This window comes from Chelon labrosus (genome assembly GCF_963514085.1).
Source record: "Chelon labrosus genome assembly, chromosome: 16".
NCBI classification, from domain to species: domain Eukaryota; kingdom Metazoa; phylum Chordata; class Actinopteri; order Mugiliformes; family Mugilidae; genus Chelon; species Chelon labrosus.
Genome location: NC_140349.1, coordinates 8,579,875 through 8,605,194, shown reverse-complemented (window position 1 = coordinate 8,605,194; position 25,320 = coordinate 8,579,875). Strand labels below are relative to the sequence as shown.

General features: G+C 42.6%; 1 protein-coding gene across 2 annotated transcripts in view; it reads left to right on the top strand.

The window, feature by feature from the left end:
• The window catches only part of med30 (mediator complex subunit 30), a 38,401-nt gene extending 15,185 nt beyond the window's left edge, over positions 1-23,216 (top strand). For both annotated transcript variants that reach the window (XM_084563492.1, XM_084563491.1), the window contains exon 5: positions 22,396-23,216. In XM_084563492.1, the coding sequence (XP_084419618.1) occupies positions 22,396-22,491 (96 nt within the window). In that variant the 3' untranslated portion in view covers positions 22,492-23,216. The remainder of the gene's footprint in view (positions 1-22,395) is intronic.
• The last annotated feature ends 2,104 nt before the right edge of the window (positions 23,217-25,320 follow it).

The window sequence follows — 25,320 nt, the reverse complement described above, 5'->3', positions numbered from 1 at the left end:
CACCGCAGCGGTTCCTATAGCTCACCTGAGAACAATAGAGCAGGAACTCAGGTAAAACATGACATGCATTATTTAGAAAGATTCTTTTAGTTGTTCCTCATCTCTCATGGATTATTTGTATACGGTGTGTGTGTGTGTGTGTGTGTGTATATTTTGAGTGAGAGAAAGAGCTTTTGTTCTTTCTTCAGAGAGACAAGATTGTGTTTGCTTCTCACAAGCTTCCAGTGCGAGCGCGTGCTGGCTGAAGCGCCGCTCTCTTTCTTCCCTTTGTTATGTGCATTGCTCTGGCTCCGTACAGATTGTGCATGCCAAGCCGTCTGTGTGTGCTGCAATGATAATGGTCCAAGGTCATAAGTGTCAGCAGCAGAGATGAGAATTGGTTATTTTTAAGAGCTCGGCACAGCTCCCCTGGCTGCTTTTAAATGTTAACAGTACAGTGAAACATTGCAGTGAACCCTGCACTCAGCCGCACTCAGCCGCATCCAAAACAAACTGCATCTCTTTTCACACAAAGCCGCCACACCCGCGACGAGAACAGTAAAAGCCTGACGATGCGAGGGCTGATAAAAAGCCCGGACGGAAAAACAATGCTGGAAAAAAATAAAATAAAAGTATTGCATCTTTTCTTTGTGTTTCAGTTGAAAGGGAGTCTAATTTTTTCCTATTAGAGACCTTTGTATTGAAGTGATAAATAACCTTGTTTGTGATGTGACCTTCCTCCCTTTGCAAAGCATTAGCATGCAAATTGATTCCTGTCAAATGATCCAAGCATATAGTGAGTGAGGAGATGGACTACCATGATACGCTCAGGGCAAGCTCTTCTCACGTTCTGCAGTCTTGAACGATCTTATTATGCAAAATAAATAAAAACAACTCATTATGCTGCACTATACGTACAGTAGATGGGCAGATTTCCCTTGTTTTAAGGTGAAACGTGTCATACACTGAATGCATAACACATAAAGGACGAGTTGATGTACTTACTATTCATTGTTCTGTTAAAGGTGCCTCGCAGAGTTTCCTTCCTTTCTTATGCACAAAAGTTTTGTTTACAACAAGTATTTCCCACTGTGACTCACCTTGAGGCGTAACAGACACGAGTGCGTCGGCTCTGCACTCAAACATTTGCAAGACTTTTTAACATGCATGCTTAACGACTTGTGGTCTTCCCCTTCCCTGTCTTTTATTGGTGCTGGGCCATATTCTTAGGAGCATTACCACCACTGGTGCATGAGCTGAATAATACATTCTTGTGCAATATGTTTAATATTTATTATGGTCTTAGTCTGTCTGTGAATGATATTGTCTGTGAGTGCATGTAGTAGAATATGTGCGTTTGTTTGTATGTTTGTGTTTTATTCCTCTTAAAAGCACCGCCGCATACAATGAGAATAAAAGCTTTTCTCTACTCATATATAGTTCTTCTAGAGGTTAGAAACTGCACCTTTATGCTCAAAGTTTCCTACCGTGAAAACTGCAAAACACCCAAGAGTTATATGAGCTTATACGAGGCTTTATTTAAAAACAAAAATAATACAGCAAAGACTGAGTGCTCTGTTCTCTAGGCTGGTGATGGAAATTGAGCGCGTCATCCATTGGCAAGCCTCACTCAGGGTGCATTATTTAAGCTGGTTTAGCCTCCCTGCCTTCCTCTGCAAGCTGCTTTGCAACCCGCCTCCACCCCAGCTCCTCCTGTTATCCTTCCGGTCCTAATCTATGTCATTTCTGTGCTCTGTTTCTTTTTTGTTCTCTGCTGCTTTCCTTAGGCTTTACATGTAGGCTTGTTGAAGGACAGGGAGGTCCCAGACCACAGATATATCACCAAAAATAATTTGCTGCAAATGCAGTAGTCGGAGAAGTTACTTTGACTAAAGATGTCCTTACTGAATTATGGTAATATCTAATCTTTGCTGGAAGATTCAACTATAAACAGCATATTTCATTTTCGCATTTTATGTTGGCAGTTACATTCACTTTGTTGCACAACAGGGGTTGTTGTTGACGTCCTATAATCATTTGGGTTTGTAAACCAACCCTTTTAATTTAAGATTTAAACGGCTAGCGAAGCCCTACGTTCGCATGTTTCCTATAAATCAGGATGTCGGTGAGTCTGCTCCCCTCCCAAAAAGCTCAATCTGATCCACATGTCTGAGCATCAGTTCTCTGTATTACCAAGGATCTGTTAGCTAGCTGCTTGTAAGTTCTGTGTGTACTGGAAAAGTAAAGATGTTTTTTCTTTGGATGCTGAATTTGTATATACTCTTAAGTGCAAGATAAATCGTCAACATTTTTAAATAATTTTCCTGGAAAGGGGAGTTTGGAAATTAAGATTTTCTGCAAAACAGCTTTTGGGCCGGATGCTGGCGTATTGCACAATACTCTCTTAACTCTTAAAAGCATGCTATTCAAATCAAAATATTATTGAATAACGTGTTTTTATTAGCTAATTACAGCGTCTTTTTGTAAAAATCTAGTGCTTTTTAGTCTCTACAGGCACTTATCAACAGTATTGAGACACAGTTCTGTTATTGATGGAGTTCCCAAACATGATCAGTGTTGTTTACCCAGAGGCCAAAGCTTGAACTTATTACAAACGCACATTTCCAATCTGGCTCTCGGGTTTCCAGCGCATGCCTCATGTGTTTGCAGCATATTTAGCTGTGATTTTGCCCGGGCTGCCCAGCTGCACATTAAGGCAGCAGTAAGGACAGCAAGCTTTGGGGAGTTAAAGCGGTTAGTGTGATCAGCAGAGTAGAGATGCAGCGGGACAGGGGAAGCAGATGTTTGTGGCCTGGCTACATCTGCCGCAGTCACTCCAGCCAGATAGGAAAGCGCTGGATGAGAGGGGAGGGAGGGGGCGAGGTGGCGACAAACAGGGAGAGAGAGATTAAAAAAAAAAAAAAAAAGAAAGAGGAGAAAAGGGTAGGGCAGAGAGATGTTACGATTAAAAGGCTGCAGGAATGTTACAGGAAAAGGAGGAGGATGGAGAGAAATGGAGAGAGAAGTGGACTGTTCAGGTGGGAAAGGTGTTTGAAGATGGATGGGTGACCAGACAGATAGCTGTGTTGTCAGAGTGGGTAGATGTGTGAAGTGGAGGGTAAAGGACGAAGAAAACACAGAGATGGGGGAAAAAAACAACGACAAAACAAACATGTAGCAAAATAAATAAAAAAACAACGTTTGTGTGTTGCATTTGAAATGAATGTCACATATATAGCAGCAGCAGCTGCAGAGAATCAAGGGGTTCTTGATGTACAGGACAGAAGAGACAGGTAAAAGATTGATGAAAGAGCGGATTGATATATGCGTCGACAGATGAGGATTGTCAGAGTTAAGCCGTTCCCATTCAGATAGCGTCTTCAAAAAGAATAACAGAAAACTGATGAAATTCGGCTGCAGCATTGAAAATAGGATGCCTCGTGTAACGGGACGCTGACGGAGAGACAAGATTGATGCATAAGTGAAAAGATAAGTCCAAGCGTGCAGCAAACTCCCCAGCTGATGTGTCACACTGCTTTGGCTTCGTATTTCCCCTTATAAATGCTGAAAGTCGACTTTTTGAAAAAGATGACTTCTATCAAAATTTAAATTCACTCACTGCTGTAAATAATGAACAGTGATATAATGCATCTTCATGGGAAGGGCCGATAGGCAGAGTGATAGGGTGCCGGCGTAATAGGATTCTGCATCCGCGCGTGGGGCTTTTTGTACGCTAGGCTCTGAGTGAAATAACCTTGGAGCAGACACAACCCTCGTTACCACTCACAGAAGAGGGATCTGTAGAGAGCCATTCAAGTGTGTGTTCTGTTCTCGCAAAGGGAGAATAATGTAAAGCGGGAATTTATGCCCGACCCTTGATGCCGTCCAATCCCCACCAAATCCTCGTCTACAGCTCCGTGCTGGAAGTCCAGCTTCTGCTTTAGACTGCGGAAAAATATTGACGCGGCATTGCCCAAGGGATGTGGTGAAGCCTCACGCTGGGTTTAATTCTCGCCGCCCTCTATTTTTACTCTGTGTTGCTTGGTAGAACAAGTGACAACTGCAGTGGAAACCCCAAAGACATTAACCGGGACATCAGTTAACGCAGACGTGACGAGGAAGTCTTTCTTATCTCCTTTATACTTCCTTAATTGAACAATGAAAACACAATGGAGACAGAAAATAGCCACTGAGGCTCTAAAAACTCTCTTGATCACTAAAAAGTAATTGTGAGCCTGCTGTTATCGTTAAGGCTGCAGGTAGAGATGGTTTGTGTCATAGATTCGTTATTATCTGACTTAACTATAGAAACTTTTTGCAATATTGCAACTAGGGCTGGGTATCGCCGCTGAGTTCCAGTTCACAGGCTCCCGATTTAATTCACTCGCAGTGGTTGGCATAAATCTGCGCTATTTCCACAATATTTTACCCCTAGTTTCACATCTTGGACGCGGCTTTGCTTTTGTGAGTCTCTTCTGTCGTCATACTTTTTAAATCCAATCAGCTTTCAGGTCTTAACGGGAGCACTCGGGGTTGTAGCTTCTGTCGTTTTTGATCTCCCGCAAATGGACTAATCTTGTTGCAGCGGGATTTCAAACCGAGAGGATGCAGGAAATAGTTTGTATTTAAAATAATATTACACATCTTTCGATTTAAGATTGATTTGAATGTGAAAATTGTTCTTTGTTCCAGTCGTTTGTACTTTCATGGTACAAATGTATTAAAAAAAAAAAAAAAAACACGGGTGGATGAAAACACCTGTCGACATGGTATTGTAAATCTTTCATCATCTTGCAGCCTTTGAAGGAGCTGCCAGAAAGGTAGTAACCCTGACCCTTATGGTAGCTGTCACTCCTTAATAACCCCCGGGCCTGTATCCTACCTCTTGTCAGTTGAAGCCTAATGCTGCAATCTGGTGTTGTGAACAGGTGGCAGACGTAAAGATCAGAGTAGGTTGGAGTGGTGTTAGAATGGGGGGGGCGGGGGTGCGGCTATAGGAGAGGCAGATAAATGACTCCTCCATGGTAATGTCTGGCTGCTTTATGGGGCATCCTGGCTGTGAGTGATAGCCTTGCTCTCGTTATCTGTCGATTGGGGTAATTGCTGTTTGTCGGAGTCTGGCTGACGGATGGTGATGCAATCTGCCCAGAGTTGGAGAGGGAGGAGTGGGGGAGGCATCGCTCTCATCGCGGAATCACGCTGTGTGACAATGTGTATTTTAATTTAAGTGTTTTTGAATGTGTAAATTGTTCGGAGTACATGTGCGTAGATGTGACGGTGTTCCTCATACGGTCGTCATGCACCCTATGTCTTTTTATGCTCCCTTTTTGCATGTGCTATGTAGTGGGTTGTAAATATGAGTGTGTGTGTGTGTGTGTGTATGGAGATTACTCGGGCGTGTGTGAAAGTCAACAGTGTTTGCATAAATGTTTAAGATGCATTAGCCATAATTCATTTGTGCCTAATGGGTTGCGATTGCTCAATCTCTGCGCCACAGACCTCTGGTGCCGTCGAATGTGATTGTGCATATCAATTCAGGGTCCCCAGTCAGCCACATGTTTCTGTTCCAATAATAAAAGACCGAGTTCTGCGGCACCCAAGTGACCACAAATTACAGCCCCGCATTACTGGTCACACGCCAATTAATGAAGGAAAACTAAGAATACGACAAATGAATTAGCCAGCGCGGAGTTTCTCACTGAGTGCTAATTTGGAGGGAGCTTTGTGTTTTGAGTAGCTTCCATTTTTGCCAGCTGTCTGTAGCGAGCGCTGTCCAAGTCGGCGGGAATCGGCCTCCTTTCTGCCTGCCTGACTGATTGACTGGCTGGCTGGCTGGCTGTCTGTCTGGCTGAGTGACGGTGCATTTTGCAGAATGGAAGAAGGATGATTCATAGTGGCTCTCTGGGCTACTTGATAATCATTCCATCCAGGGCGCGGGACCGGCTGTCTTGTCATTGGCACATCACTCATTGTTTGTTCACTTTGTACACTTTCCCTCGCCCCCCCGCCGTCTCTCCATCCTTTCCATCTATCCGTCCCAAGGCCCTTGGAGATGACCTTCCGACCAGTTGGGGGTGTTTGTAATTGCGGACTCGTGCGACGTGGCGGATCCACGTAGCTTTCTGTGCTCCACCTGCCTCCCCGACCGCACCCCACTCCACCCCGCCACCCCTCTGCTGCAGCCTGCCACTGCCACTCGCCTTGCGTTTGATTTAATACCAGCCTAAGTGTGAATAAATTCCTGTCACAGCCCATTAAGGAGGCCTTGGAGAGATCTGGCCTGTTATTAATTCTCCACAGCTCCTCTCTTTCTCTCCCCTCTTTTAGTTACTATCTCTCGCCGTCTCTGCTGCTGCTGCTGCTGCCGCTGCTGTTTCTGTCTCCCATGCCCCCTCACCCTCCTTATCCTCCTCTACCCCCCCTCCTTCATTGCACACTGCCATGCTTTTTTAATACCCCGTTAATTACAGTGTCTGTCCTCTTTATTCAAATGAGAAAAGGAGAAATTAAAAGCAAGGGGATGTTTGCAATTTCAAACAGGAGAGCCATCCACTGTCTGGCTTTGCTCTTCTCCCCTCTCCAGACCTCAGTGAGCTAGCTGCCGGCTCGGCGTCTATAATAAATTCCAGTGGCGTTTAGTTTTATCTGAAGAGCAGGCGAGTTGAGTCCGAAGAGGCCTGGTGATAAACAAACGCCGCCTCCTAACTGTAATAAGACCAGGAGAGAGAAGGATGCTACTTGGTTGGCACATGTTCCCTCTGTCTTTTTACATTTCTTTCGCTTTGCTCTCTGATTCCTGTCTCCATCGTTTTGTTTCTCCTGCAGACATCCTCCCCTGCTGTGCTCTACTCCCTCTCCCTTTCTATCTCTCTCCTCTCCTGCACCTTCTTCCTAACCCTTTTCTTTCCCCTCTGTCGCTCCATTCCCATACTCCGCCACATTGTTCGGGGTGCAGAATTAGTAGGCTGTGCACAGCAGGTGCCCGAACCTCTGTCTTATTAGCAGCCTCATATGTGGCCCATTAGAAGCTCTTTGTACGCCGAGAGCTTTTTAATTGTTTTGCTGGGGTCAGAGGGCCAGCGTAGCCGCAAAGCTCTTGCGGGGGAAGCGCCAGAGCTGTTTTATTTTTGGAGAATACGTGTTTTCCTAACATTTTGTTGCATTTAGTGTCAAGTGCAACCCCAATTATTTCTGCTTTGTGTTACAGCGTTTAAGGTCTATGTAAGCAATTAGAGGTAGAGTTTTTTTCTGAACTGCTGACATGTACTGCAGCATTCAGAGCTATTGTTTATTTAGACGAAAGCCCTGGAGAGGCTTTTTGTTCAGGTTGCATTGTGCACGTAATTTGTCTGTTGTGGTAAACGTAGGTCACTTGTACAACATATATATAGAGAGGCGAGTAAGGCTAGCTTTTAAATCTCTCTGGTGCTTTTGAGGCTGCTTTAAAATGGACAGGAAAATGTAGGATGCAGACATCAAACGGGGGTTAGTTCATGTGAAAGACCAAAGGTGCCCGTAAAGAGATATGTTTTTAATTTAGTTTTAAAGGAGTCTGGGCCTGGGGCGCTTTCGGGTCATCAGACATCCACTGGAGCCATAAACGGCAAGAGAAGGTTTTTTACTCGTGTGAGAAAAAGACACGGTCTATATAGTTCTAGTTTTCTCTTTTTTTTTACTATTATAAACACTATCCGTCTAAAATTTAACATTTCTGAAAAGACGCAAATATCGAAATTCATATTAATAGCTTTTTAGTTTAGTTAGTCATAAATTAAGATTCTAAATATATGCATAACGGGCAAAATGTTCATATTCAGTATTAGAAATAAGCATTATGCCTATTTTCTGTATCCCAGCTGTCATTGGGCGAGAGGCGGGGTACAACCTGGACAGGTCGCCACTCGCCAGCAGGGCTAAACCTCTCCTGTGTCCAGAGAGACAGACAACCAATTAACCTAACGAGCATGTCTTTGGACGGTGAGAGGAAGCCGGAGTACCCGGAGAGAACCCACGCAGACACAGGGAGAACCCAGAACCTTCTTGCTATGAGGCATCAGTGCTAACCACCACAACACTGTGCTGCCCTCTTTTCCCTTTCTGAGATCTAATTTAAACTATGACAGTCCGTCTGAGAAGTTATATAAAGAAGCCTTTTGGACTCGAGAAATTATCTTCACAAAGGCGGCCACAAAAACTTTAGCTTTTCTCTAAGCGCCGCTAATATGCAAAACTGTACCGGTTCTACCATACATGCATAATTAAGCTTAATGGTTTGTGTTTGGAACAAATAACGTGCTTGTTGATTTTCTTTGGACTCGATCTTTTCTAGAAGTGTGCCACAGGATTAGCTGGACTCGGGCGGTGAAAGCCGTGGTCTGGTATGTGTGTAGTTCAGGTTCTCAGCTCACACCACGCGGGATTACAATTCAGCTTTCAGCAAAAATATTGCAGCTAATATGAGCGAGGCGAAAACAAGGAGTGGACGACCAACAGCAGCGGCCTCTCTGGTGTGCTGTGTAAGGGGTGTGAATGGTCTGATAAGGCGCATTTGTTTCCAGATTTAGCCGTAGTCAGAGTTTGTTGTCAGGAGCTGATTGAGCATCTGCGCTGTGACTGCCAAAGGGCATGTTACATCACCTGAAAGCCTGCTCTGTTTTGTTTTGCTTCAAACTCTGTCATCACTTTCCATTCTAGTTTTTTATTTAGTAAAGGGAAAGCTGCTTGCTCAGGTGCTGGCAGAAATGTTTACATTTGAACTCGAGAAACTGCTTTGTGTGTATGTGAGCAGTGTGTTAGAGTTTTGACGACGGCGAAGCACAAGTAAGAGGCTTTATCTCCTCTCAGCCTCAGCTCTTCTTTGCACTCAATAAACAACATCTCCTGCCAGTGGATTGGAGGCTTTAAATTGGAAATATGCCTCTTTTATCTTTCCAAAAATCTGCCTGTCTCTTTTTCTAGTCCCTCCCCTCTGCTGTCTTCTCTCTTAAAACGATAGAGGTAATTAAAACCAATATTCCTTCGCTGGAGGAGAGCTGATTTTAAGCGTATGTGAGTGATTGTACCTATTTAACTGAGTCAAAAGAAGCTTGAGAACTGTTGTCTGCACCTGAAGAACATTTGTATCAAAGGTTTTCTCAGCCTCATAGGAGCCCTCCACTAACCATTAAAAACCCTTGAAGTATCATGTTTACTCGGTGTGTGAGAGGAGGTGTTCAGCTTGGCCTCAGATGATATAAGCTCCTGACAGACATCTGAGAGAGAGATGAAAGAAACGCGTCCTGTCTGCTTTGAGATTGAGACGGTGGGATATCGCTCTGCAAACGCTGGCTGCGAGCTCTCCGAGTTTGCATGCGTGTGTGCAACTCGCACGAGCGCAGAACACGCTCGATTTACATGCACCTACAGTAAACACAAACACATAAATAAACATAACGCTCGCACATCATCTGCTCTGCAAATCAGCCGTCCGAGCGAGCTTTCAAGTGTCAGCCACTCTCTGCAGCGACTTCACCGCTGAGCCTCTACTTTCCTCTTTACTCTCCCCTTCTGCCATGAGCTGTCTAGTTAGCGCGACACAGATGTCAAAAAGGAAAGACCTCTAATTAAACAGAGGGAGCAGGAAGTTTAAGCAGTTTGACACGGTTTAATGCGGACTGATGAAACCTGAGCCTGCAGGTAGAGCCAGAGTGATCTATCTGCAGCTTGATATTATTGATCAGTCTCACAGTATCAGAGTTATTTTGCTGCCTTTTATATATTTTCAGTTAACTAAAAGAACAGTGGTATATTTGGTACATACACCGACCAGCTGTACATTATGAACTCTGCCAATAAAACTGACCATTTTGTGATAGTGCAATGTTTTTAACTTAGATATGTACCGCCCACCCAGACCAGAACAGGCACCCCCACCCCATGGCAGCAGCCGTCCCCAGCAGGATGCAGCCTGACACAGGCAGACGCACAAAAACGCTTTAGGAACAACTCAAAAAAGCACAAGGTGTTGACCTGCCCTCCAAATTCACTAGATCCCAAACTGATCAAGTATCTGTGGGACGATCTACAGAGGCCCCTCCCCTCAAAGACCCCCCACTAACACAACTGTTTTGGAGGCTCAAGGGAGAACTACACAATATTAGGAAAGTGGTCATAATGTTGTGGCTGATCGTTTGTATCCATGCTGTAATTGATCAACCCATCTTTACTCCTATGCATAAATCTCTAAACTGCTTATGGTTCTTCTTATACATAAATATACATTACATCATCTTTCTTACCTGTATCATCACTGACGTAGTCTTCTTCCTCTGTGCTCCTGTTTATTCTTATCACAGTAGCTTTATTATCACACTGTGTTCCCTCTGAACAGTACTATAAATAATATTTCTAATGCTGGCTCAGGCTATTCATATTATCCTTCATCAATCACTCATGTATCATGCGTCACTTGCCGTCATGTCCTCTTGTTTGTATAATGTTTATATGCTGTCTGTATCCTTTACCCAGATGGATGCATGAATTTATCTGCTTGGGTCTTCTCCTCTCCTTGCTTTTTTCTGTTCTACCTTTTTTCCTTTTTTTTTTTGTGTCTATTCAGCCAGCCTCAATGAGCTGGGTTGTGCTCAAGGTTTCTTCCTGTTAAAAGGGAGTTTTTCTTGTTGTCATCGTTGCCTTAGTGTTTCCTCTTCAGACTCTGAAAAGTATCTAGAGACAAGTTTCTCTATTAACGTGATATAAATGAAATGTGTGGTTAACCAGTGCGTGGTTAAGTTACGTTGTCTTTATTTACCTTTATTACCGGAGATTGCGGTGCGTATGGAAACTTCCAGGGTTGGAGTTATTATCCGAGTTTTGTGCACACCCAACTACCGTCAGGGCGATGATCAGTAAATAATAACTTAACGTGTGAAGCCAAAGTCATGACGGAAACACATAAAACAGAACTGTTGTTGGTTGTGGAGCAGCGGTAGAGATCCATTATCAGCTGTTGAAATGTTCTACCGCGCCCCAGACGATGCCGGGGTTTATTTGCTATAGAGCGTGAAACTGAGATCAGATCTGGAGACAAAAGTAAATTCCAGGTTTGATGAACACACGTACCTAAAACTGGTCACTTTCGATCGGATAGCCCAGATCGGATCTTAATGCAAGGTCTGAACAGGCCCTCAATGAGCTGTTAGAAAACCATTAATTGGGAAAATATGTTACCTACTGAGGTTAATCTGAACATTCATTCATTCATCTTTACCGTACTGTAACCGCTCGTCCTGTGAAGGGTTGCGGGGGGGCTCTAGTCTATCCCAGCTGTCGTCGGACGAGAGGCGGGATACACCTTAGACCAGTCTCCAGTCTATCGCAGGGCTAACACAAAGAGACAGACAACCATTCACATTCACACGCACAACTAAGGCCAGTTTAGAATCACCATTTAACCTAATGAGCATGTCTTTGGACGGTGGGAGGAAGCTGGAGTACCTGGAGAGAACCCACGCAGACACAGGGAGAACATGCAAACTCCGCACAGAAAGGAACCAGTCGGCCGATGGATTTGAACCCGGAACCTTCTTGCTGTGAGGCATCAGCGCCACGCCACTGTTCCGCCCTGAACAACATCTTTTAATTTGAGTATTTGGTCGTTAACACTCTGGTCGTGTGAGTATTAGGTTGACACCACTCATAGATGTTCCTAGCGCCCTACCAGCCATTCAGAACGGAGGAAGCTACATGGATGAGTGGTAAAACCTCTTCTAGAAAACTCCTTCAAGTCCGGTTGTTTGTGCTTTGTTTTTACATAACCTTCTGAGTTGTAAGATGCACTGACTACTTAAGCATGACCACTTCAAGTTCAAGTTAACAATTCAATTTTATTAATGCAGCATCATTAACAGGGCTAGAGCCTGAAATCCCCTGAGTGAGCACTAAGGCACCTAAATTTCACATGACTAGGATCCCAATGTAATACTCATCTGCAGAAATGTTGGATGAATGGCTTGTCTTTTGTTTTAACCTTTTGTTTTACCTTCTTGGTTTCTTCATAGCTTGACTGCATAGGCATGATCTCTTGAAGCTCAAGTAGACTATTAAATACAGTTTTACTTATATAACGTTAATAAAAATTAAATTTCTCTCAAAAGGAACGACTAAGACAACAGTGACAAGAAAAATAAACTCCTATTGAACAGGAAAAAAGCCTTGAGCAGAACCCAGCTCATATGGAGGGTCCCACTGAGGCCAGCCTGGTGGAGAGGCAAAAAAAATAAATAAATGGCGAGGTGAGGAAGAGCTGAGAGCAGCCGAAGCTAGCAGATAGATTAATACATTAATTTGGATAAATAGATATACCATGACCTGGGTAACTGAGAATCTTCACAGGCGGCTCAGGAGGTTGTAATTTCAATTTCAATTTCCTTATCAGTTCGCAAGCTGCTGTAGCTAATCTGCTTCTGTTTACAAATTAACTCACATGAACTAAGTATGAACTTGTACTCGGGCACAGGAGCGTATTATACACGATTATGTCTGAGAAAAAAAGAAAAAAAAAAGTAATTAACTTGTGGCTTCTTCAGTGAAATAGATATCTTCCTGGTTTAACGTGTCACTAGGTCCTCTACTCAGTAAACACATCTGCTTACCTTGGATTTTAGCCGGTGGTGAAGTTGCCTGCATGGCTGCCCATCACTGGTTTTAAAGCAACAGCGCTGTGACCTTCTTGCCCCTTATTCATTATCACTGGGAGCCAAATCACAGAGGAAAGCCCAATCGATGGGGCTACCTGGCAGAGACTCAAGTGCTTAGGAGAGAGCGAGGGGGCGACTAGCCTCAGATACTAAATCGATTGCAGCCATTCTGCAGCAGCTGCCTGACACTGCTGGCTTTCCACCTCAATGCTGAGGATGTATTGGGAGAAAAAAAAACAAAAAAACCCTGTTGGTAGGTGTATGCAAGGATGACAACATGGCTATTGTATTTCTGCCACTGCTGGAAGGGAAGACTTTTATCTGCCTTCAAAATCCCTTTTAAAGGGTTTCGTTCCCCCCCGGGACAGCCCGTGCCAAACACAGAACACACGGGCACTTAAACCTTCCCGTTGAGAAAAGGCTGTAAAGTTTATAAAGTCAATTAAGGCTTTTTTAACTGATGTCAAGCAAATTAAAGCTGCTTGGCCTGGCTCCCTGTGGGATACTGTCAGATGGTAAACCAGGGCCCATTTAGCGTCACAGGGTTCCCCAGACAGGGCAGAGAGCAGTAAGCGGCTTACTTCCCCCCCAACACACTTGTGCTTTTTACAAGTTTCCTCTGAGTGGCAATTTGTTTATTTATTTATTTATTTTTTTTCCTTCAAGTGACATTTCACTTTGCGGAAACAGTTTCCTATGCATGCACTCACATCAACAAGTGCGATCTGGGACCATGCATGGCTAAATTGCTCGTTTAAATGTACAGTACGTACATTAAGACGTTTAAAATCAGCCTGAACTGGCATGAAAATGGAGTTGTGATGACATAAAATAAATCTAATCTAGTGATACAAGTAGACAGAGTATACAGGTACAAATTTAGATTTGCATATTTGTTAGGAGACAAACATTTCCATAACTAACTTTTATCAATTATGTGTAAAATAATGGTTCTCTGAGATAAAGTTGTAGCTGTAGTGTTTAAGCAAAGACACACCTCTGTGGATTGTTTGTCGATCCTGTTGTTGGGGCTGCATCATGAATACTCATCAGTGTATTCAGTGTACGAGGCACAGAAATATTACACTGATTGAAATTAAACAAACTCCATAAAGGCTTGTGCTCATTTTTCATGTTGTTCTGGAATAATCCACGTCAGTTTCTGTCTGTATTAAACATATTGGGCATAGTTAATTAAAGATTTCCCCAGTGCACTTTTTTTTTAAACGTATTTTTATGTATGTAAAAATAGAATCGGCACACAAATAGTGAACATACACCGATCAGCCACAACATTAAAACCACTGACAGGAGAAGTAAATACCATTGACCATCTTCTGACTGTTCAGTGTTCTGCTGGGAAACGTTTGGACCTGGCATTCATTCATGTGGATGTTACTTAGACATGTACCACCCACCCACCTAGACTAGACCAGACCAGACACCCCCACCCCATAGCAATGACACTCCTTGATGGCAGCAACCATCCCCAGCAGGATGCAGCCTGACACAGGAACACACACAAAAACAGTTTAGGAACAACTCATAAAAACATGAAGAACAGCACAAGGCGTTGACCTGGCCTCCAAATTCACTAGATCCCAAACTGATCAAGTATCTGTGGGATGATCCACAGAGGCCCCTCCCGTCAACCCATCGGACCCAGGACACCCTCAGAAGGTCCATGTCCATTCTCAGATGAGTCAGAACTGTTTTGGCGGCACAAGGGAAACCTACACAATATTAGGAAGGTGGTCATAATGTTATGCCTGATCTATGTATTTTAAAATGGTGTACTCTTACATGTTTATTAATTATACCAGTTATACCATTTTTAATTATACTACATGCTGCTGTACCACATCACTAAAGATCCTGAAGCCACAGCTGACGTTGAATCTTTGCAGCTCAACCTCATTTGATGGTGTTTAACTCAGATATAACCCAAATAATTGTTTACACTTCTTATATAACAAATATGAGAAAGTGAGTATGATAAATGAACATTAGAAGGTCCGAGCTAGATGTTATCCTCATCACTGTGATGACTGCATGGACAGATATTACACTACTTTATTGGGAACAGATCCTACCAGCTCGTACCGCCTCCTGAGTTTAGTTTGTCCTAATTCTTCTTCCCGGTAGGGAATTACATTTACTTCAGGACATTTTGTCATCCCTGCATAATTTGCTGGTTTCTGGAAAAGCACCTTTCCTCATAGCCTAGGCTGCTTTCCAAGTTTTTGTCACCCCGTTTTTTTTTTTTTTTTTTTCCCCTATAAGCTTTAGAATTTAATTAGATTTTCACTTTGTGCATAAACACTGGTTCTGTGGGAGGACAGCCAGCGGTCTGGCTTTAGCCTTCATGTGAAGAACTCAGAAACAGGTTTTGTTCGTTTTAATGAGAGGCTTGTTTAAAGACGAGGTCGATGTGTGAATATTGATGAAAGACGCAGCATCAACATGTGACTGTATGCAAGGTTTCCTGTCTCATTTCCTCTTCTGCGTCTAGTCTTCCTCCTGGTTCTTTACCACTGTCTCTTCTCTTCTCCTCAAACTCTCCTTCCCCTCATCTCCTCCTCCAATGCCTCAACTCCCTCTCCTTTCCTCTCTTCTTATTCTTTTCTTTTCTTTTCTTTTCCAGGCCTCTCCTTTCCTCTGCTGCTCCTTGATCCATTATTTTTCTCCTTCTTCTCCTCTTGTGTTTCTCTTTCCACCTTCTTCTCTTCCTCTGATCATTTTCTTTGTTTTCTCCCCTTCCTCTCCTCTCCACAGTTTCTTCTTCCCTTCTCCATTTTCTCTCCTCTCCTCTCCTCTTCTTAGTTTTAGACCACTAAGTAGCCAGTGTATTTAGTTTCCTTATATGCTTTTATTATGAATGGAAAAATTGGACCATTAAGTGAAAGGTGAAAGGTCTCCTCTCCTCTCCTCTCCTTGAACCGTTCTTTCCTCCTTATTCTCCTCTTGTATTTCTCTTTCCATCATCTTCTCTTTCTCTGAGCCCTTTCTTAGTCATCTCCCTTTCGTCTCCTTAGCTTCTTCTTCCCTTCTCCATTTTCTCTCCTTTCCTCTCCTCTCTTACTCCTTGATTTTTTCTTTCCTCTATTATCCTCTTGTATTTGTTTCCATTGTCGCCTCTTTTTCCTCCTTTTCTCAGTTTCTTCTTCCCCTCCTCTTCTTCTCTTCCTCCTCTCTACCTCTATTCTAACCCCCTTCTTAGTCCTCTCCTCTCCTCTCCTCTCCTCTCCCTAATCCCTTCTCCTCACTCACAGACACTTACACTTGTAATTCCCAGCCAGATCCGTCGTAGTCAAAGCTGCGATTTGAGTCGCCAGCGACAGGGCGGATTAGCAGAGGAATCCTGAGTGAAGGCACGTTTTCGCTCTACTTGCTATGTTCCCCCTCTGTCTCTCTTCCTGCATGTCTTTGTGTGTATATATATTTATATATTTATATATTTAGATCTAAGTCGTTTCTGTTTCCATTATCTCCAAGCCCCTCATCAGAAAAAACGTCGCTGGGGTTCTTAATGTGCTGGTCGCGTTCTTAATCGTAGATGAAACGGGTTAAATGTCTGAAAAGCAGATGAACACTTCATCTTATTCAATATAATAATATAATTACAAGATTAGCTTCATTTTCTATAGTGTCTAATGGATAGAAAAAACCCTCCCCAATCAGCTTTAATGTGGAGATAATGCCACACATTTAATGAATATAGAGATGGCAATTATGAAGCGGGATAAGCCTGGAGACGCCCTGTTGTTTGATCCCAAGTGTTTACAGATTTCCATGTTGTGATGGGTTGTAGCGTGTGACTGTTGGCTTTTTAATTGAAAGCAGTCTCCAATGGGCCGGCAAAGATGTGCGAATGTATTCGTGACTAATGGATTTCAGGTCAGCGGACGTCTTTTTGGTGGCCTGAGCCACGAGCTGTCTCGACGCGACACAAAGAGACACAGTAGTTAGAGCTTCTCTCGTGGCGAACTTTCGCTGGAGCGGAATTTTAATGCAGTGATGTTCGATGAAAAATTCAGTTTTCTTTTCTTCTTCTTCTACTTCTGTCTTTCACCCTTCCACTGAGGACAGCCTCTTTGATCTGATTTTGGGCGAGTGGGGGAGAATGATGAATGAAATCTGAGAAAAGCAGACACGGGGAAGCAGAGAAGGATGGAAGAGACTTCATCTGTGTCATTTAAACAAACTGTTATCTGTCCTGGTAGCCGACAGCTCTGTGTCCATCTCCTAGTCTTTTTTTTTTTTTTTTTAAAGGCTTCAACTGATGGTCCACTACTTGTACGTCTAATCATTACTCACACATACACAAGCCAGTTCTGTGTAATATATGCTTATTTTATCATTGAGCTCCACACTGATGGGGCTGTTTCAAGGTTGACGGAGAATGAGGCATCAGATGCTGTCAGGATAAAAGCTACAGATTCATGTCAGCCTGTGACTCAGAGGATATGGAGGAGATTTCTCTTTACAGTGCAGCAGACTATAAAGTTAGGAGTGAGACGTACTGTAGCTTCTTTGCCAATTTCAGATTTCTGTGCAGGTTTGCAATAAAAATGAGCATAAATGATTAATTGTTTAGTTTATTAAATATCAAAACAAACCAAGTATTGTGTGAAACTGACATCTGGAAAACATTTATTTTAAAATTACTTTATACTCGGAAAATCAGCAAATTGTTTCAGAAGCTTGAACCAGATTAACCTAATTTTCCAATCAAAAACAAAATAAATTCAGATCAGACTTGCAGCACGACTCTAGTTACGGATGTGCATTTTGTTTTAAATCTGTTGTTACTGTCTATCGGCTGGGGGTGAATTGCAGCAAAGACAGGTACTCCGTCGTGTCCGTCATGCTTAGCTGAAGTTGCAGGGATCGGAATCGGATTTCTTTTTGACTCCCGCTGCTGCCAGAATGTTAAATCTCTTCAGATGACAGCTTCAAATAAACTACTCGAGAGTCCTTATGACTTGTTTACAAGGCTCTGTCTGTTTGCAGACTGGACTGTCTTCGGACCAGATGTTCTGAACGTCCCGTGCTTGGACGCTGTTCCCTTACTTCCCTCAGATTGTGCACACCTGCACATATTACTCACGCTCAGCTTTCTCAGCTGAACACACAGACTAGAAATGCATTGATTAAACTTAATCCTCTATAAAAATCCTATTTTTATCCCGGACTGAGCAGGTAATCCGATACCATCAAATTTAAAATCAGCAGACCTCTTCCGTTCCCATGTGGAAGATTTCCTGTTTCTGAATCTTCTGTAATGTTAGTTCAGATCAAAACCAAGACTGGTGGATCAGTAACTGATACTCCCTTCATCCCCACACTCACAGTTTAACACACCGACATGCACACTAGCACAAAAACACACACATACACCAGTCAGGCATAACATTATGACCACCTTCTTAATATTGTGTAGGGCTCCCTTGTGTCTCCATAGCAGTTGTGACTCATCAGAAAATGGACATGGACCTTCTGACGGTGTTGTTAGTGGGGGGCATTGGGTCCTGTGGGTTGAGGGGAGGGGCCTCTATGGATCATCCCACAGATACTTGATCAGTTTGGGATCTAGTGGGGGTACCTGGTCTGGTCCAGGTGGGTGCTACATGTCTAAGTAACATCCACAGGAATGCCAGGTCCAGACGTTTCCCAGCAGACTGTCACAAGATGGTTTTAATGTTGTGGCTGATCGGTGCATTTCTATCGCTTCTATTTCCGTTCCATCTCGGGTCACTGCTCTTTTCCACTTTCTCCTCCGCCAAACTCCAGACACCTGCCGGCATTTCCAGGTTGTGTGAGGCAGGCAGGCAGTCTGCCAGTCTGCAGGAGGCCTTCAGAGACAGGAGCTCAGGCAGCGGTTCCTTGTTTACTTTCATGAGTTGTTGACTGGCCACCCTGCTGCGTCCGATGCGGCGCCAGTGCATGTCAGGAGAAGCCTAATACGGATTCAAAACGCATCCAGACGTTATTATGTTACCTCGGAGTGTTATTTGCTAGATTTCCTATGAGGTGTTTTTGTGTCGGGGTGCGTTTGTGAGCAAAAGTAAAAGCCTCTCGATTCAGACTAAAGGGGGATTCTTTCTTTCTTCTGCTTTCTTCGCCCTTTTTCTAAATATCGTATTATAGGTGTGAAGGATTAGAGTTACGCTAATTACGAGGTTGTGAATGGAAGTATGTCTCCCTGAGGTTGCGGAATCATTTCTGTGATAATAGCCGCCTTGTTATTCATATATCAAGATACGCCAGTGTGCCTTTTTATAATGAAGCCTTTGCTAGCCACCGTCGTCTTATTTCCACTGTGAGAAATCTGCATTTTCATGTGTGGCTTCAAAGAAAGCATAGGATGTGTTGTTGTGGAAGGATCTGGAATCAAAGTAAAAAAAAAAAAATGCTATCTTTGAAGCTTTTTTTTTTTGGTCAAATCTGTGGTTGCTGCTCTGTTTTTAAAGCTTCATGTAGCACAAACACAAGGAGTATAGTTCGTTTATGAAACGTTTGACTGAAATTACAAAGACTTAGGGTATCATCTCATTAATACGCAGTAAATGAGCGAGTTATTTCAAGACTCGCTCGTCAGAGTAATGAGGCACATCCCATGCGATACACCCTCGCTGCCATTCGCGCGCACACACACACAATCTTACAGTCGCACGATTAAAGTGGGAGAGATGGAAAGAAGGTAAGAGAAAAGGGTGAGAGAGCTTGAGGAGCACTTAGACCCCCAGAGAGGGAGAGAGAGAGAAAGGGGGACTGGAGGCTTTCCAAATGTTCCACTCTGGAAATATCTTCAAGGACAATCAGCTAAACAGTTGATATTAAGAGAGCTGTGTGAAATCGATTGCTCAAGGTGTTATCTGCGCTGCAAAAATGGCTGGTAATTAGTCATGGCTAAAGGAGTGTTAGCGAGAGAGTGAGATGGATTTAATCTTAATAGATTTCACTGCACTGCAGATACAGTAGCTCCTGAGTGAAGGAGCTCTCCTCTCTCATTCTCCGACTGTCTATCCGAATAAAAGCAGCTGAGCAAGTTTCTGCGATCTGCCTCTAATGCTAAATTTGCTTGAACCTCCAAATGTAGACGTTTAGTTTGAGGCAGCTTCTTCCAGTCTTCCCGCTCTCCGGCAGCAGCTGCCTAGGAGTCATTATTTGTTGATGTATAAACTTTGCGCAATGGTGTATTTCAGTCCACGCCAGCTGTTGACTTAGAGATCTTGGTGCTGCATTCAGAGGCAATCAGCGGACAAAGCCCTGTGTGACTAACTGTGCGATCCGGTTGTTTGCTCCTCTGTGATGTACCTGAACACCCCTGGAGCATGCCAGATGTGTGTGTTAGTTTAGCGATTAGCGGAGGCGAGGATTGATGAAGTCAGCTGAAGTAGTCGGTATCTATGGGAGACGTTAACAGGGCTGTGGGAAAACTTTGTTCATTGTCTGCGGGAGAAATACCAGAACTTTTTATTAATCCTCTTCACATACAGCTCTGAGTAAACTGTTAAAGGATAAGGCAGGTGCTACTCTGTGTAGTTCCTTTTGACAATAAATCCTGTGAAACAACAAAAATCTGTAATGAATTTGCCCACCGCTCAGTACTTTATGATATATGTAGCGTGTCTGTGGAAACTTTGATTATCCCCAACAATGATTTTAACGTTTACCTTTTGCGGTACTTTGGTTTGAGACAAAGCAGTTGGAGAAGTGCCAAACACTGCAGCTGGTTCCAAAAGCGAGTCAGTCACCATAGACGTCCGTGTTAAAACGTCCAACTTTACCGTAGAAATAAACATATTTACAGCCTGGAACAAAAAAAAGAAAGCGCTAATTTCCTGCTAACAACAACACATTAGCGTTAGCCAGGTGTTCAAAGCCACTTTTCAGGAAACCTGTATTGTATTATATTAGTCATTTAGACACATAGACATTTCCTTCAGCCTCAGCTACACTTTGAAACCATAGACTGTATATAAATATGGACAACGTGTCCCCACTTCCTTGCATCGGCCAAACTGACACCATTTTTCTGGGGATATGGGCAGCGCTATCTTGCGACTTTGGAGCCAGAGTCTGTGCAGTACGGTCCGAGAGTGGAGCCACGGATAGCCGCGATATCGGTGACCCGACCACACTTCCTCCAGACTCACTCATGTTTTTGTTTAATTAATACTACGCTCTGCTGTACCTCCACCAGTTACAAGTAAACGTTGGATTAGATACTGTACTTATTTATTTTTTTACAACTCTCACGATGGTCCCACGGAGCCGCTTTACGTAATGGTTGGCACGGTTTCTATAGCGTCAAATAACAAACTAAAACGATACCTATCCAAAAAACTTGGAACACTTGACACTTGAATATGCATCCACATTATATTAACTACCTAAAATGACAGAAACCATCCTTGAAAAAAAATTATTTGACGTGTATTTTAGTGTTTTAGTTTGGCCCAAGTCCCATCCGCTAACATGGAGGGGGTGGAGCTTATGACCTATACTGCAGCCAGCCACCAGGGGGAGCTCTACTTGCTTTGGCTTCACTTTTGTGAATACAGTCTACGTTCGAAATTAATACAAATTAGCAGATGTTAGCATGCTGACGCACTAAATGTGATACTGAACCTGCTAAAAATTATACCGGCTAAGCATGTTAGCATTGCCACTGTGTCCAAGTACAGTTCCACATAACCTTGCATAGCTTGGCTGTAGACTCTCACTCAAAAAATGCCACTAGGGCACGGCGACAAACGCTAATAAATGGTGCATTTGTTATTTGTTGGGGACTATTTTAAGCTGCACATTTGTTTTCATATTGAGCCTTTACGACAGCAGGATGGTGCATGTGTGATTAAATCAAATTAACCCTCCAGCTCAAAGTGGTGCCTTTGTTTACCTGCAGCCTTGGGCTACAAGTTTTGAGAAACCAAACACGCCTAAATAATTTCATTTAGTTGAAAATTTAATAAAAACGTTATAAAGTCGGACACATTTTGCAATATAACACCGTGTAATATTAAGGGAGCAAGTGGTGCTGGAAAAACATTGTTTGCACAGAGAACAAACAATGCACTGATGGATCCAAGGCACCACTAAAATACATTTAGTGGCCGAAATGTAAGAGGGGAGCTGCAGCACCCATTTTACTCTTAATAAGGGAACATGCTGCTCAGTTGCACTGAGTGACTCACTTATGTGTTTTCAGTCATTTTGCAGCACAGAGGAATTAGCAGCATAATCACCAGGCTTTTAGATGTTTCTAAACCATGCCCAGGTTTGGCAGGAATGAGCAATCAGTTTTCAATCACTAGCAAAAGATTCACAACAGTGACACGATAAAAAAGGTCCCATTTAAAAAAAAAAAAAAGAGCAACTGGCAGCAGCAAGAAAGAACAACATGACGTCTGAAATCTGTTTTCCCAGTCACACTCAATTATATTTTACAAGAACTTACAGTGAGTGTTAATGTTATGCTTTGTTCATAGCTTGACGTCAGAATTTGCTTCTAAATCTCCTCGGTGGTGTGTTGAAGCTGCAAACCTTGAATTATTTGTGTTCTGCTAAAAAGATAATTTCTCTAAATCTTTTGATCTTTAGTTTAATAGCCTCAGCGTACGTAATGGGTTTTTATGAAGACAAAATCTGTCTCTGTTCATATTTTTTTAATATATATTTAAATGCATCTACAATATGTATATATATATATTTTTATTTTTTTCTCCTGCAGAAGCTGAAGCAGAAGAACCAGCAGCTGAAGCAGATCATGGACCAACTCCGCAACCTCATCTGGGAGATCAACTCCATGCTGGCTGTCAGGAGCTGAGCCACACACAAACACAAACACACATCCATATATAAAAAAAAAAATAAAATACCCCACAAGCACACATTCAGTACAGAAAGATAGGGCTGTTAACTGGACGCGCAACAGGGTACAAATAGACTGGCTGAGGCTGCACTTTACAGAAGAAATGGGGGGGGGCTTAGGGGCAATATCAACCTGCTTCCAGAAGAAGAAGAATAAGACGTGAAACAATGGAAGGAAAACGGAGACGAATGAAGACGATGCGGAGGTGAGGAGACACCCCGCAGGAGACAAGGAGACAGGGAGGGAGGGCGATGACACAAAGTGTGGGCGACGGCAGACACTCTTCTGTCTACCTCGATATTCTTCATATTTCAATCATTATGACTCCTAATTAATCTGAAGAGTTGATATGTTTTATCTATTTGTCGGTACTAGCTCAATAGAGAGTCCATATAGTCTATTTAACCCTTATACTCTGCTGCACATACATTAAATGCCTATTTCATAGTGTTAGAAGTGTCTGAAGTTGTAATTTTAAAAGAGTTTTTATATGGACTGAAACAAGAAGGACGTACACTGTGGCAAAATCATCTTTTTACATTGATCTGCTTTTCAAAAGAAACAAAAAAATCCATGTAAACTCATCCATAGTCTGATCGGATCAGACTTGACGTGTCATTACAACACAACTGTCAAGGATTCTGCTGAACTATAAAACCTTGCTGTGATTTTTAAAAGAAGCCAGTGCTGTTGTGTGTTTGCTTCGTCCATGTGTGTGTGTGTGTGTGTCGTGTGTGTTTGCACCTGAGAATCACACAGTGGAATCAACTCTGATAATTAATATAGGACTAAAAACACCTGAGAGGGGGATGTGTGAAGCTCATTTTCAGGTTGGATGAGACCTAACGCTCGAGGAGAGTGTGACTTTGCTGTTTTATGAGTTGCAAAGTAGGAATTATCAAATATTAGACATCTAAAAGTCAGAAAAAGGCACCAGTTATTTATGTGTAGAGATAAACGGCCAATTGCGTTACATACTCTAAAGGTTCTTTAATAATAAGTTTAATTTTCTAATATTTACAAATGAGCCATTTGCGACTGGCTTTACGTAATTACAGTCAAGCGACTCACAAGTCCCAAACAATATCTGTATCTATATATAGTTTAAAATGAGTGACGTGTCATAGTCAGCTGTAAATGGGCCTGTGGATTTGAAACTCCAGTCTGGTCAACCAGTCTGGTTGTATGTATAATTAGAGCTGAGGTCAGTTATTGTAAATTATTATAACATAAGATAATCTTTTAATTTATCCTACAGTGGGGACATGTGCAGTGTTATAGCAGCATGTTGTTAAGGACAGTGCACAAAACAAGGAAAAGTAAACGTTAAATAAATACAGAAACGGCCAATTAACAGTAGATCTACAAAATGTCTTAAATGCAGCACAGTTGTAGAGATTTTAAACTGTCACACTGCTTTTGTTTTCCCATGATTCACTGTGGTAATAGTTTGGAAATTATCTGCATCAGGAATCAGCGAAAATTGAGAGCAAAATTATCACCTGCTACGTTTACATGGACACACGGTATTTCACTAATAATTAGAATAATTGTCCAATAGTCAAAACAAAAATGCCTCACGTGACCACCTCAACTGGAGTAGACTGGTCTGATCAGAGATAATTATAGTTATCGGAGTGAGGGAGGTGATTTAAATCCATTCAAAAGAAGAAAATTAGCACCAAGCGTAGATACACTTGATTTGATCATCTCTCTCTGGATGTTTTCTAGTTTCCAGGAGGGACGGAAACACGGAGGTAGCGAAACAATAAAATGATCCAACAAGTGTTTTTTAAAAGAGCAAAAAATAAATAATAGTGGGCAGCAGCAATATAAAAAAAAAAATGTGGGTAAAAAGAAGAAGCACATTTGTTATTTCTGTCAGATTTCACACTCCACAGCAGAGCCACTCTGGGGATTTGTCACAACACGTATATCTTATCAGATCATTCCTTTTAGTTTATTAAATATTCATGTACACAGTTTAGTTTGCATCTCTAATCAGAGAGATTTCACTCAGGTTGAAGGAATATGTCCATGTAAACGTATCTACAGCTTTATCTGCTGCTGTGAAGCTGGTGAGGAGTTTTAGTTCATCCATCCAACCTCTTCATCTGAATCCTGCACAAGTTCCATCAAAAGAATTCTTAATTTCCATAAGCTTATAGTCATTAATGAGTATTTCTCCTTTGTGTGTGTGTGTGTCGCAGCCTGAGCCATCTGCTAGCAACTCCTAACAGGTTACAACATGTCTGGAGTTTGTAAATATTAGAAAAGATGGGAGTCATATCCGAAGACGCGTCCCTTGAGAGAGTTCTCGATAAATACGCAGTGACTTCCCCTTTTTTCCAGAGAAAACCAGCTCAACTAGGTGGAGCTTTTGGTCTCGCCTGGTGTTTTGTGTTTTCGGCCTCGTTTTGAATGAGTCTCATTTTTGACTAGAAAGGAAAGGAAGGAGGGAGTGTGAGAAAGAGAGGGAGGAAGAATTCACAGAGGACCTCATTCTACACAAACATGAAACGCGAGCTAAGAGCCGAGCGCGCGTTTTACGTGCGCACAAATACACACGGCGCTGTCAGGTCACAGATATGCACGGGAATATCAGTGTCTGATATGGGTGCGTTTAATAATTCAGAACAAAGCTGGGGTCATATCTGAGATGTGTTATGAGGCTATTGTCCTCGGGGAGACACAGAAGGACAGATGCAGCACTGGAGCGGTGAGAAGGCTTTCAGCAGAGCAGAAAAAAAAAAAAAATCAATGTTCTGAGTAGTGACTAATAAA